The sequence below is a fragment of the Hyperolius riggenbachi genome, chromosome 7 (assembly GCF_040937935.1).
Source record: "Hyperolius riggenbachi isolate aHypRig1 chromosome 7, aHypRig1.pri, whole genome shotgun sequence".
Classification (NCBI taxonomy): Eukaryota; Metazoa; Chordata; class Amphibia; order Anura; family Hyperoliidae; genus Hyperolius; species Hyperolius riggenbachi.
Window position 1 is genome coordinate 147,478,101 of NC_090652.1, and position 15,754 is coordinate 147,493,854.

The 15,754-nt window shown below is 44.1% G+C and overlaps 1 protein-coding gene across 1 annotated transcript in view; it reads right to left on the reverse strand.

Moving 5' to 3' along the window:
• The window catches only part of CCP110 (centriolar coiled-coil protein 110), a 108,393-nt gene that overhangs the window by 53,634 nt on the left and 39,005 nt on the right, over positions 1-15,754 (reverse strand). Inside the window, exon 3 of the mRNA XM_068244744.1 lies at positions 4,176-4,304. Coding sequence (XP_068100845.1) covers positions 4,176-4,304 — 129 coding nt within the window. The remainder of the gene's footprint in view (positions 1-4,175; positions 4,305-15,754) is intronic.

The window sequence follows — 15,754 nt, forward strand, 5'->3', positions numbered from 1 at the left end:
CAGCAACATTAAACACAACTGCTGCCCCTAGCAGTGTAATGGTTAAGGGCTCTGCCTCTGACACAGGAGACCAGGGTTCGCATCTCGGCTCTGCCTGTTCAGTAAGCCAGCACTAATTCAGTAGGAGACCTTTGGCAAGTCTCCCTTACACTGCTACTGCCAATAGAGCGCGCCCTAGTGGCTGCTGCTCTGCTCTGGCGCTTTGAGTCCGCAAGGAGAAAAGCGCAATATAAATGTTATTTGTCTTGTCTTGTCTATTGTTCCATTTTATTCAGAGCCATTGGCAATACCGACCCTATTGCTTCCTCGAGTTCTCATAATTAGACCCAATGTTACTGTATATCTTAGAGATTCTGCTATACACATTTAGACGCTTCAGTCAATTAAGGTTAGGACATAAACAACATAACCTTTTCAATATGCAAATAATAGGCTTACAGAATAGAGTTAGGTAATCTGGGGAGCACAATGTATAATTAATCTCAAGAGGCCATTCATCTGAATCTCTTCTGTATTACCAGTATAGCACAAAGTGTTTCTAGACCAGCCATCCAAGCCAAAACAAGACATACGCATGTTTTATTACTGTAGCATTTGCATATACTGTATGTATTGCATTTTTTTTTCCAATACAAGAGCACATGCCATGCTGCATTTTTATACATTTTACACTTCCAATGTAGTCAACGGCATTGTATAAAAGGGCATCAAAATGTGCACAAACATACATACCTACATGCTTTCTGTAGAATCTCTTGCACAAGAAATGTGAACAAAAATGCAAATGTGAGTGTAACCACACAAAATAGGAGGAGTTCAGTAGTGTGCTGCAACGTGGTCCTATTACCCCTTCCACAGCAACAGTTGTGTTACTAGCCTATAGGCTAGCAATGCAGCTGTACAGCACTAAGCCCCATCTGTCACCTGAGGGATCAAGTCCCAATCTCTGCAGGTGATAAGTGTGAGTTTGTGTGCACACGCATTAACACCAGCTAATCCCTAAACTGAAACCTCTAATTATCCAACAACTTTTATCCTCTCTGCATTTATCTTTGTGTTGGGTTAAGTTGCAGTGCACTTCTAATACTGACCTTATAGTTTAATAGAATATTTTTTGCAAATGTACGATCCATAAAATCAGTTATTTATGAATATTAATAACTGATTTTATGGATCTTAAAAAACATTTGCAAAAAAAAAATCTAATATGAGCATCAAAATGGTTTTAAAGTGGACCTGAACTCGAGTTTAGCCTGTCTAATCCCCCTCTCAACTGTGACTAATTACAAGTGTAAATTGATCTCTCAGCAGTGTCAGCTCAGGGATCTTTGCAGCCTTGGCAGAGCAGCTAGTTTGTAAATACAGGATGTTAACCCTATGTCTGCTTCCATGAAAGGAGGAAACAGACACACTGCAGACTTTTATCAGCTGCAACAAATAAATGTTTGTCATTGAAAGTCTTTATGCACTTTATCTTCCAAATAATCAGAAGACCTTTGCCATTAATATAGCAAGGATGTGTAAACCAGAAAGCCTCGTCATTTCAGCAGCACAGGTTCTGCTGAGCCTGGCCCTTTCCACGTTGCTCCCATTTGCCTAACAATACCAATCCCGGGAACAGGAAGCTGTCAGGTGTACCTCTTTTTTAAACCGTTTTAATGCTTTATATAAAAAACATAAGCACCTCATATACTCCCCCCCTTTGTATCTACAGAGAGCTTGCCAACAGAATGTATAAAAAAATAAATAAATAAAAAAAGGATTGTCTGCTCAACTATGTACTACCTTCAACTCTAGATCATTTTTTAGTCATTAAAGAAAAGTGTTTTTCTTCACAGCGACAGTATGAAACTATAGTCTATGACCAGTTCTACCCTACAAGATTAAGTACAGCAGAAGCAAATATGACTTTTTAAATGTAGTTCAGAATATGTTAATGCACTTATGCTGGGAATACAGGGGTCGACCCCAGCCGCGTCCCCGCTCGTGTGCGCAGATCGATTACCGCTAGACCCCGCCGGCGCTTCCTTATCAGCGCTTGATTCCCTGACATTGTCCGCAGGCGGGAATCGAGCGGGTGGGGGTCGAGCGGCTTGATCGGGCCAGCTGAAATTTTATCGGCTGGCCGGATCAGTTGGTCGATACACGGTACAGAAACGTACCGTGTATCCCCAGCATTGCACGTGAATGTGTTCATATTGCTCATTGTCTCAATTCACTAAGATTATCTCCTGTCTTTAATAACGTTTCTATACTTTTTCACCACGGTGATGAGGCATGTAGTATTCAGAAAACATTTGACCTCAGGCATACCTAAAATTAACTCTTCTGTCTTTAAGTTGACTCTTAAATCCTTAAAATAACTCCAGAATTCTAAAGTTAAAGACAGGCTGTTAATTAACTGTGTGTGAAAATAACTACAGAGGTGGTAACTTAAGGAATGGAGAGATAAAATAACTCTCACTGTGTGGAGTTAAGTTTTCTCTTGCCTTATCTCCAGCATGATCTTAGTGAATTGAGGCCAATGTCTTCAGGGTCCCTTCTGCTCCCTGTTCTTGACTTTTTTTTTTCTTCTAGTATTTGACTGGCCCATCAGTCCAATATACTCCAGAAAGTGCCTGTTGTCATAAACAAGCGCTTTTGAACTGGGCATGAGCAAGTCCCAAACTGCACATGCCCAGTGGAAGGGGGGGGGGGAATAGGAGGGACCTGAGAACCATGAGCAGTATGAAAATGTCAACATGCAAGTCCCCTGGCCCACCAGGGTTTCAGATTAAAATTGTACAAGGCTTCAGGTGTGCGTGGCCATACACTCGTTAGATTTTCTGATCTATCTGATGTGTTTAGGAATTTTTTTTTTACTAGGAACGGATTTCCAATAGAGTTCAATTTGAAATCTATTGAAAATTGATCTGATGGCATTTTTTTTTCCATTAGATTTCAATTCGGTCCAATGCAAATTGATAAGCAATCTCATCAGATCGAACTAGATTTTCTAGCATGTCAGATCGATTGAAATCGATCGGCTGCTAATCGGCTGAGTGTATGGGCCCCTTAAGTCACATTACAGCAAGCAAGTATACCACTATGGGCAATAATAAGGTCTCTGCATGTTATCTTCCTGTTTTGTTATCAGAAGCTCGAGTAAATATATTAAGTTGAAGACATATTTGTTCAGCAGTCTTCCACTATCAAGCGCCACGGCAGCCACATGGAAAGGCACATGTGGAGCAAGAAGAAACAAGTAATTTCTGCATATAAAACCATTACTTTAACATCTAGGTAGGGACCATATAAACTGCATGCAAAGCTTTAACACGACCAATTAGATTGTCAGAAAATCCCATTGTTAACTTGCAGACAGATCCATGGTTCATAGCAAGTTCAAACAGTTACTAAAATGTCACTGATCAGTAATGCAACATACTTAGAACAATCTACCATAATTGTACACCTAGTTAGAAGGAGAGGGGGGGGGGGGGGGGAATGCTGGCATCCACTTAAAGCTACATACATCTTTATGACGGGTCACCGAAAATGAGCAGAACTTTTGTAATTATCTATTCTGGCCAAGAATATTCTCTCCCTGTTGCTAGGGAGAATTGATTTATTGCATCTTATGAAGAGTCCCATGCTCCTGTCGGCCCCTGGGCTTAGTAAAGGGACCAAGCGGCAGCAGGACATGTGAGTGGCGATCACGGGGGAAGCAGATAGGGCAGAACGAATGAAAAATGGACGGCGCACATCAGCGTAGCAGACAGGGACCATGCCGTGGCAATAGTCGGCAGGACACGTGGTCTGGCTGTAGCCTGGGGCAGATGCATTACCCCCATAGGCTATATGGGGGATGCATCTGCCTGCCCAGGATAAATCGCACACTGCACAGAAGTGCGGCTTGCTTATCGTTTTGTTTTCCTAATTGACTTTTAGCCACATCTGTGGGATGTGTGTTATAAAGGTGCGTACACACTTATGACTAATGTTGCATGCCAGGGATCGGCACATGATCCCCTTAAGTGGCATCGCTGGGCTGTATAGAGAGCTGTACACAAGCCTGATAATGGCTGAGGTGGTCTTTATTGGCCACCTAAACTGACTTTAATCATGCGTGTGTACACAGCTTAACATCTAAGCCTCTTGTTATTGTATTATTGAATGGTTAGACTTGCATTTACCTGTACTGTATCCAGTATCTCTTGCACACGATTTAGTAAGGATCTTTTCTTGCTGTTCAACCTCTTGTCATCAAGTTCAATAGCCTTCTGTCGGTACTTCTGCATTTCTTGTCTTTTTTCCACGGTGAGCTGTGAAAAGAACGGCTACAATTTAAAAGCTTGAACAGTGGATCAAGTAGAGTATCTTTCACTGGCAGCATGAATACAATAATTTAGAGGACAACTCTTATTTCTAAGCAGGTTAGGCCATTGGAGAACACCACATTTTGTTAATAAAATCACCTGTTTGGAACAGTAAGGGCTCAGGTACACTATAAGCGCTTTTCTGAGTGCTTTTTGGGCCTCTAGAGCTTTCTAAAAGCTTTTTAAAAAACGGTACCATGGACTTCCATTAGAACCAAGGTAAATTTAACAATTTTACTGTACGTCAATGGGAGTGTTTTTTTAAAAAAGTTCTGAAGGCCAAAAAGCGCTTATTGTGTGAGCACTAAATAAAAGTTCCCCATAAAGTAAACCTATCCATAGAATGTAAAGCATACTATCTATGACTATTTTTCCCACTGTGACAGGTTACCCATTTAGTTTCAGTCTATTTGTGGTAGCCAGCTAGCTGTCAGCAGTGTGCACAATCTTCCAAAATCCCTGCACTCTCTGCACAGCATGGCAGATTAGAATCTGAACACTGTAGTGTTTTGTGGAGTTCCAATGGATGATTTGCAGTACGTTCTGCCTTTAAGTGGCAAGTAATAATTTGTATTAGCCTTCGTGGTATTCGAAGGACACACAAGGTTGTGATGGTGGTACACTATTGAGCAACGATTAGGAAAAACATTTTCAAACAAACAATCTTAAAAAAGCTACATAATCTAAAAACATCCATTGATAAACTTAAGTGTAAAGAATAAAATTTGAACTTTGTTTCTCCTACTTCAAGTAGTGCATACACAGCTTACCTCATGCATGAACACACTTTAATAAAACCTGTTTATGTTATCCGGAAAATGACAATCCAAATATTGCCCAATGTTGATCGTAAACATTGGTTTTTCTTAATCTAAAATTAACCTAAGCACTTTTAAACATGGCAAAGTAAATTTGCTATTTAGGCTTTTACATCTTTGTAATATAGATATGACATTACCTGAAATGCTTTATTTACTAGAACATTGCTGAAAGATCACTAAATATCTGTAACCAAACCCACCATGCAGATTGCAAGGACATTATTGGTGACATTTTAGGGTCACATAAAATCTATTAGTTTCAAATCTCCTTAGTGCAAACAGTCACACAGTGCTTCTTTCTCTTTTAGTAAAGACTGCAGCAAGCCATACAGGTCCCTCCTGCAGACACCCAGTGCTTCAACTTGAATAGTGGTACCGGAACCAAATACGACTGAGACACTGGTATCCAAAAGTATGTTTAAACACACTTGATTAACCAAAATGTCATAAACAGGATAAAACCAAATCCCACTAAAAATCGCTTTTAAAGTGAACCTAAACCTATGTAAAAAAATAAAAATAAATAAAAGTGTCACTTACCTGGTGCTTCTACCAGCCCCCTGCAGCCATCCTGTGCCCCCTCAAAGTCACTCACAGATCCTCTGGTCCCCCGCCACCAGCTAGTTTCATTTTTGCAGACTCTGAGTCAGCGGACAGCCATGCGTATCCTTGCACGCGTTCCCGCAGGTACAAGAGGCTATTGCGGGCATCAAAGCGTATCTTTGTACGCATTGCAGGTGCAAAGAAGGTAAGTGAAACTCACTTTTTTTTTTACATGGGTTTAGGTTCACTTTAAAGGAATCGTCAGGCAAAAATGAAAAAAAAAAAAATAAAAAAAAAAAATGAGTTCCGCTTACCTGGGGCTCCTACCAGCCCCATGCAGCCATCATGTGCCCTTGCAGTCACTCACTGCTGCTCCATTCCCCCACCGCCAGCTAGTTTTGTTTTTTCCATAAAAATGGACGCAATGCGGCCCGCCAACCCCGAGGTCGGCAAAGGCGAAACTAGCTGGCTTTGGGGGACTGGAGCAGCAGTGAGTGACTACGAAGGCACAGGATGGCTGCATGGGGCTGGTAGAAGTGAAACTTTTTTTGCCTGGCAATTCCCTTCAGTACTGACACAGGTATGTTGAACCTCGAGTTGCCCACTCTAGTTTCTCTATTTGAACCAAGTTCTTCACTAATACACATACTTCTATAAATGCTGTACTGGACTGCTTGTGCTAAATAAAGTTGTCTTCTGGCAACCAAAGTACAAGAACCACAAAAAAAGTCAACGCTAATACAACAAATATAACTATTCAGTCTATACATCATTGAAGATTCAGGTATACCGCAAACATTTTTTGTAACTGGTTTGTGTGTAGAATGTAATCTAAATCTGACAATACATAAACCTTGTTATTGCTTGAAAGTCTTTATACTCACCTCTCAGAAGATCAGCAGGAATAACCACACTATATGGATTTGCAGCATTGTGATCTTTATAAGCAGCTATGAAGATAAGCCAGCAAAAACAAATCTCGTGATGAGAGTGCACTGCTCTTGACTTGAGTGTAGAATAGAGTGACAAGGCAACACAGTTCTAGCCTTACACAACAAAGTTTGACAGTTTGTTTACAATTGCCAGGGATTGCAACGCTACTACCTATCAGGTAGTAAAAACATGCTCACTGAAAAAACACAAAGGAGGCAATTATCCCATCTTGTCATTGTTCAAGGCCTTCTCATGTGACAAATACAGGTTATAGGAGAAAATATCGGAGAGAATAAAGCATGCAGGAAAAAAAAGACAAGCCTTCGGATAACGCTGTTGACAACATATATAATACCGAGTAACAAAACAAAGCCCAAACCGAACTAAAGAAGGTGGAAAGCAGAAGGTATACTGGAGTGGCGACTCTTCTCACGCTAATCAGGCCTGGTCCACCAGTGCACAGTCCTTCTGTGGGTCACCACTTCACAATAGGCAATAGACAGAACGAACATGAAGGAGGCATTCCAAAGGCATTTAATAAACTTGCATTTATCTAGATGCATCAGAGAGATGACGCAGGGGGACAGAGAATTAGCAGGGGGACAGGTGGAGGACACAGATGAGGATGCAGGGGGATAGATGAGGTTGTAAGGGGGAAAAGGAGGACAAGGAGGCAAAGGAGAACGCAGGGGGACAGAGGAGGACACGGGGACAGCAGAGCACACAGATGGTACAAAGGGGACAAGGTCCACAACATACCTCTGCACTATGGACATACCACGTTTAGTATATATTTTTTCCCTGTTTTTGTACCAGTTCCCATTGGTCCAGCACTTAGGGGAGGTGCTGGAGAGTGCTGGGCTATATATACTGGGTGCTGGTCATTCGCTGGTTGTCTGCCGTTGCGATCACTACGTGGAAGCACTCAGACCTTATTGTCAGAATCTGTGTTATCATTCTGTTATACTTCAGACCAGATCCAGGGTGTTGATGATCAAGGACCTCACACCCTCACACCCAAGACTAGGGACTTGTGTTATCATTCTGTTATACCTCAGACTAGTTCCAGGGTGTTGATGATCAAGTGACCAACTGTGCAAAGTTAAAGAGAAACTCCAACCTAGAATTGAACTTTATCCCAATCAGTAGCTGATACCCCCTTTTACATGAGAAATATAATGATTTTCACAAACAGACCATCAGGGGATGCTGTATGACTGATTTTGTGCTGAAACCTCTCCCACAAGAAGCTCTGAGTACCGCGGTACTCTGGGCAAACTGCCACAATGTAACAATGTTCACAGACAGGAATTAGCCGTTTACAGCGCTCTCTAACAGCCAAAACAGCTAGGAGCAGCTACATAACCTGCCCACAGTAAAAATGTCACCATGTAATACATGTCAGAACGTGAATCTGGGAGAGGAAAGATTTTACAATGAGTAAACACTGACTAAATCATTTATCCATAATTATGGTAAAAAATGAAGCACTTTTTTTACTACATTATTTTCACTGGAGTTCCTCTTTAAAGAGGAGCTGTTAGGTATAAGGTCTCAGAGAAAATAAACACATATATCAGTAGCTAAAGATTGGCTGTACTTACATTACATATGCATTTCACTGTCCACGTTTGGATTTCACAGAATTTGTATATAGTATATGCAGAGATAGATGCTCCTGACAGCTCATGGCAGGCTCCATGTTTTTCTGTCAAATGTGTCGTCATGTCCTGCCTGCTTCCTGATCACAGATAAGCTCCTACTTGAACAACACAGTGTGCAGTGAATATTAATGAGCCATGTGGCTAGGAACAATAGCTGACTCCTGCAGTGTACTCTGCCCGAGATTTATCAGTGCTATGCGATTACAAGCTGCTGTAACGTCTCATTAGCAGCCGAGGGGAGAGCCCCAGAATGCTTTGCAGTATGGTATGCGGCTTGCGTCTTCTTAAGAATAACAGCCTTACTGATAAGCACACATCAAAGGTAACTGAGATTTTTATCTTCACTAAACTGTTTAACACAGGAGACTAGAGGTTTAAATTAGCTTCTGCAGCCTGACAGTTACTCTTTAAGAACCCTGCCATTAACAGTGTAAGAATGGCTGCAGTTTACATTTTCCAGTGAAATTTGTATTTGTCTCCAGCCACTGATGACCCGGCGTTGCCCATGTAGGTGTTTGACTGGTGTTGGCTTCGCCCACTTTTTCTAACCCTAACGCACAAACACTCAATGACCAAGTTTGTGAGCTTTGGGGGTCCTTGGCATCAATAATTTGTATATTCCCATAGAAATTAATCAAATCAGATTGGCTGTTTGTGGCCGCGCCCCTCTCCAGCATTTGAACTCCAGTCACCCAATGACTAACTGTAGCAGGTTTGAGGCATCTGCTATTAACAGTGTAAAAATGGCAGCAATTTAAATATTCCCCTTGAAAATCAACAGGTGCATTTTGATAGGCTATTATAGGCTCCACCCACTTGAATATTAATCTCAGTCACCCAGTGACCATCTGGGCAAAGTTTGGGAACCCTTCCATAAACAGTGTAAGAAGGACTGCAGTCTACGGTTTCCAAGTGAAATTTGTTTTTGGCTCCGCCCACTCTTTGAAACCTGGACATACAGTCACCCAATGACCAGGTTTGTGAGCTTTGGGGTCCTTGGCATCAATAATTTGTATTTTCCCATGAAATGAAATAAATCTGATTCACTGTTTGTGGCTCTGTCCCCTTTTCTGAATTTAAACCCCAGTGACCCAATTACCAACTGTACCAGGTTTGAGGCTTGTGCCATCAACAGTGCAAGAATGGCAGCAATTTTAATATTCTCCTTAAAAAGCGACATGTGATTTTTGATTGTCATTTTTAGGCTCCACCCACTTTCCTGAATATTAATCCCAGTCACTGAGTAACCAGCTGTGCAAAGTTTGAAAACCCTGTCATTAACAGTGAAGAAAGGCTGCAGTTTACAATTTCCCAGAAAAATCTGTTTTTAACTCCACCCACTTTTTGTAACCTGGACACCCAGTCACTCAATGACCAAGTTTGTGAGCCTTCGGGTTCCTGGCATCAAAATTGTGCTAAAGGAAGCAGTTTATCCAGCAAAGAAATCTGTCTGTTTTTGGCTTCGCCCCTTTACTGAATTTGAACCCCAGACACTTAACGAACCGACTGTAGCAGGTTTGAGGCCTCTGCCATTAACAGTGTATGAATGGCTGCAGTTTCAATATTCCCCTTACAAATCAATAGGTGAATTTTGATTGGCTCTTGTAGGCTCCACCTACTTTTCCGAATATTAATCCTAGTCCCCCAGTGACCAACTGTGTCAAGTTTGAGAACCCTGCCATTAACAGTGTAAGAATAGCTGCAGTTGATATTTTACCATGTAAAAAGTTGTTTTTGACTCCGCCCACTATTGCTAACCTTGACATACAGTCACTCAATGACCAAGTTTATGAGCTGTGGGGTCTTTGGCATCAATAAGCTGCATTTTATCATTGAAATTAAACAAATCTGATTGGCTTTTGGCCCACCCCCTTCAGAATTTAAACCCCAGTCTCCCAGTGACTGACTGTACCAGATGTAAGGCCTCTGCCATTAAAAGTGCATGAATGGCAGCAATGTTAATATTTCCCTTGAAATAAACAGGTGAATTTTGATTGGCTGCTGTAGTCTCCACCCACTTTCCTGATTATTAGTCCCAGTCACCCAGTGACCAACTGTGTCAAGTTTGAGAACCCTGCCAATAACAGAATGGCTGAAATCAATCCAACAAATCTGATTGGCTGTTTGGGTCTCCACCTCTTTATTGAATTTGGACCGCAGTCATCCAATGACTGACTGTATCAGGTTTGAGGCCTTTGCCATTAACAGTGTAAGAATGGTAGCAATGTAAATATTCCCCTTGAAAATCAATATGGTGAATTTTGATTGGCTGTTGTAGGCTCCACCCACTTTCTGAATATTCATCCCACTCACCCAGTGGCCAATTGTGTAAAGTTTGGGAAAACTGCCATGTAAAAAATTTAGTTGTAGGCACCGCCCACTTTTTCTAACCTTGACATACAGTCACTCAATTATCAAGTTTATCAGCTTTGGGGTCCTTGGTATCAATACTTTGCATATTCCCATTGAAAAAATAAACAAATCTGATTGGCGGTTTGTGGCTTCGCCCCCTTTCTGAATTTGGAACCCTAATCATCCAGTGACCAACTGTACCAGGTTTGAGGCATCTGCTATTAACAGTATAAGAATGGTAGCAGCTTAAATATTCCCTTTGAAAATCGAAAGGTGAATTTTTATTGGCTATTGTAGACTCCACCTACCTTCCAAATTCTTTAATCTCATTCACCCAGTGATCAACTGTGCACAGTTTGAGAACACTGCCATTAACGGTGTAAGAATGGCTGTAATTTATTTTTTCCTAGTCAAATTTGTTTTTGGCTCCGCCCATTTTTTTGTAACCTGGACACAGTCACTCAATGACCAAGTTTGTGAGCTTTCAGGTTCCTGGCATCAAAAGTGTGTGAATGGAAGCAGTTTATCCACCAAGGAAATCTGATTGGCTGTTTGTGGCCCCGCCCCCTTTATGAATTTGGACCCCATTCACCCAAAGACCGACTGTGGCAAGTTTGAAGCCTCTGCCATTAACAGTGTAAGAATGGCAGCAGTTTAAATATTCCCCTTGAAAATCAATAGGTGAATTTTGATTGGCTGTTGTAGGCTCCACCCACTTTCTTGAATCTTAAATCGCATTCACCCAGTGACCAACTGTGGCAAGTTTGAGAACCCTGCGATTAACAGTTTAAGAATGGTTGCAGTTTACATTTTCCCATTTAAAATGAATGGCTGAAATTTGATTGGCTGTTTTATGCTCCACCCACTTTTCCTGGATTTGTAACCTCGGTCACCAAGTGACCAACTGTGCCAAGTGTGGGGACTCTGGCTCGATTACTGTGAGAATGGCAGCCTTTTACATTTTTTCCATTGACTTGAATGGGTGAAATCTGATTGGCTGTTTGTTGCTCCGCCAACGTGTGCAGGGGGCCGCGAGACCCCCAGAACATATCATCCCAGGTAGTAAGGGATCTGTATACCAAGTTTCGTTCAAATCGGTTTCGCGTGACACACACACACACACACACACACACACACACACACACGTATGTGGCTTGAGGAATGCCCTATAAACTATATGAAAGGAACACAATAATGCAATGAGTAAAAGTTTCTCGGATCCACTTTAACCACTTGCCGACCGCCCACTACCTATGGGCGTCGGCAAAGTGGTACCCGTAGGACCGCGTAACGCCCATAGGCGTCGGTACCTGGGAGACTGAATTGCCGGGGATCCGCCGGCATTAGGCTCCGCCCACCCGCGACGTCAACCCACCAGCCAATTAGCAGCGCCGGCGGGTTGTTAACCCCCGATCTGCCGCATAGTAAGCGTATAATACGCTTTGTAATGTATACAAAGCGTATTATACAGGCTGCCTCCTGCCCTGGTGGTCCCAGTGATTGAGGAACCACCAGGGCAGGAGGCAGCCCCCCCTAGTAAGCACACACAAGCCCTGATCCTGCCCCCTGATCGCCCACAGCACCCCTCAGACCCCGCCCTGATCACCCACTCAGACTACTGTTTGCACCCAATCACCCCCCTAATCACCCATTAATCACTCCGTCACTATCTGTCAATGCTATAATTTAGATTAGGTCCTAATCTGCCCCCTGGGGGCTCCTGATCACCCCCCCCCCACCCTCCAGATCCTGTCCAGACCCCCCCCTCCGTATACTGTATACATCTATCCTCCCCTGTAATCACCCACTGATCACCTGTCAATCACCCCCTGTCACCACTACCCATCAGATCAGACCCTAATCTGCCCCTTGCAGGCACCCAATCACCCCACCCACACCCTCAGCCCCCCCCCCCCCCGCCAGTGCATTGATTGCATCTATTCTCCCCTCTAATCAGACCCTGAACACCTATCAATCACCCCGTCACCCCCTGTCACCGCTACCCATCAGATCAGACCCTAATCTGCCCCCTGCAGGCAACCAAACACCCGCCCACACCCTCAGATCGCCCTCAGACCCCCCCCCCCCCTGATCACCTTCCCCAGTGCATTATTTACATCTGTTCTCCCCTCTAATCACCCACTGATCACCCACCAATCACCCCCTGACACTGCTACCCACCAGATCAGACCCTAATCTACCCCCCTGATCACCTCCCTAGTGCATTGCTTGCATTTATTCCCCCTCTAATCACACCCTGAGACACCCATCAATCACCTCCTGTCCCCACCTGTCACCCCCTAGCACTCCTATTCATCAGATCAGGCCCTAATCTGCACCCTGCGGGCTTCTGATCACCCGGCCAAACCCTCACCCGCCCCACCGCAGTGACAGAATTTTTTGTTTCTGATCACTGCTGGTCTCTACGACTTAATTGTGGATGAGACCAACTATTATGCCACACAATACGCAACCGCCAATCCAAGAAGCTACCATGCCCAGCCTTTTTCGGTGGAAACCACTCCAAGTTTCCGAACGTAACATTTTTTTGGGGCCTTCTCCTTAACATGGGTCTAGTCAAAAAGAATGTATTGCGGTCTTATTGGTCTACGCACCCAATACATCACATGCCCATGTTCTCTGCTGCCATGTCCAGGTCACGATTTGAGAACATCCTGCGCTTTCTGCACTTCAGTGCCAATACAACCCGTCATCTAAGAGGCCAACCTGCTTATGACCGGTTTCAAAAAAATTCGGCCCCTCATAGACCACCTGTCATCAAAATTTGCAGATGCTTATACCCCTGAACAGTCATTTTGAGGCATTTGGTTTCCAGACTACTCCTCACGGTTTTGGGCCCCTAAAATGCCAGGGCAGTATAGGAACCCCACAAGTGACCCCATTTTAGAAAGAAGAATCCCCAAGGTATTCTGTTAGATGTATGAGGAGTTCATAGAAGATTTTATTTTTTGTCACAAATTAGTAGAAAATGACACTTTGTGAAAAAAAAAAATTCCGCTAACTTGTGACAAAAAATAAAATCTTCTATGATCTCACCATAATCCTAACAGAATACCTTGGGGCGACTTTCTAAAATGGGGTCACTTGTGGGGTTCCTATACTGCCCTGGCATTTTAGGGGCCCTAAACCGCGAGGAGTAGTCTAGAAACCAAATGCCTCAAAATGACCTATGAAAACCTAAAGGTACTCATAGGACATTGGGCCCCTTAGCGCACCTAGGCTGCAAAAAAAGTGTCACACGTGGTATCGCCGTATTCAGGAGAAGTAGTATAATGTGTTTTAGGGTGTATGTTTACACATACCCATGCTGGGTGGGAGAAATATCTCTGTAAATCACATGTGTCAAACTTTGGCCCGCATCGCTAGAAAACTTGGCCCGCCACTGCTTTTTAAAATAACATTGCTTGTGGCCCGCTGCGCTTTGAAAGTTGTCCCGCTGCCACGCTAGCGGGCCACTCTGCTCCCTCCAGTCTCTCTGCTCTCATTCTTGCATAAGCACAGGCAAGGCTACTTGGCACAGGGAAACACGTCCTACTGATTACTGTGCCCACCCCCCCCCCATGGTAGACATCACAGGCAGCCAGCGAATCAGGTGCGCAGCACACACAGCACCATGCTGCTGTGTGTAGAATGACTGGCTGTACCGCCCCACCCCCTCTCCCAGCAGAGCGCGCTGGATTTAAATATGTCTCTGACTGACACAGTCCTTCTGCCTATCCCGGGACCAGAAGTTCAGCTCACCTCACAGCAGACAGGAGAAGAGGAGGAACGTCTGCAGAATTGGGAGATCTGTGTCTCTCTACTGCACGGAGGTAGAAAACCAGCATAGCTGTGGTGAGGCGGACAATAATAACAGCTTGTCTGTGTAACTTAAGTTTACAGAGCAGAGAGAAGCAGCTCCCGGGCAATTTAGATAAGATGATTACTTGTCCTGTCCTCCCTCTGCTCTCTCTCTGCCCAGCATGTTGGTGGTGTGTTTTGCATGTCCCTGTGACAAGGTCTGGTGAAGATTATCCTGGTGAGGTTTCTCCCTTCCCACCTCCTGCTCCTCTACCTCTATCTCCCACCTTGCTTCTCTCTCCTGTGTTTTTACCCTCACTTTTTTTTGTCCACCTTCTGTCTTTGCTATACTTCTCACTCTCCTCTATTTTCCCATCTCACCATCCCCTCTCTATGTTTCTCTTTTCCCCCTCCTCTTTCCATTGTCCCTCTCTTAAAATGGACTCTTAAATGAAATAAGAGAAATAAATCTGTCTAGTTTAACTTGCCTGGGGCTTCTTAGCCCCTTGAAGTCCTGTGCCCTTGCTGTCTTTCCGCACTGCTCCATTAAGCCACTGTCCCCCTCCAAAAGCTAGCAGAGTTTACTAGTCGTGGACTCGACGTGGGCCCCTACTCGTTTTACTTACAGCGCAAGCGCATCGTGCTTCCAGCCGTGGGATCGCAATGGAGACACATGATCACACTTACAGCTTTCTGCATTGCAAAGTTGTGAAATGGAGCAGTGCAGAATGGCAGCGATGGACCAGAAGGACTTCAGGGGCTATTACCTATACTGGGGGACCTACTATGCCTGGCTACCTATACTGGGGCACCTACCTATGCCTGGCTACCTAAACCGGGGCACCTGCTATGCCTGGCTACCTAAACTGGGGCACCTGCTGTGCCTGGCTACCTATACTGCGGCACCTGCTGTGCCTGGTTACCTCAACTGGGACACCTATGCCTGGCTACCTATACTGGGGCACCTGCTATGCCTGGCTACCTATACTGGGGCACCGGCTGTGCCTAACTACCTATACTGGGGCACCGGCTGTGCCTGGCTACCTATACTGGGGCACCTGCTGTGCCTGGCTACCTATACTGGGGCACCTACTGTGCCTTGCTACCTATACTGGGGCACCTACTGTGCCTTGCTACCTCAACTGGGGCACCTACTGTGCCTGGCTACCTATACTGGGGCACCTACTGTGCCTGGCTACCTCAACTGGGGCACCTGATATGCCTGGCTACCTCAACTGGGGCACCTGATATGCCTGGCTACCTCAACTGGGGCACCTGCTAT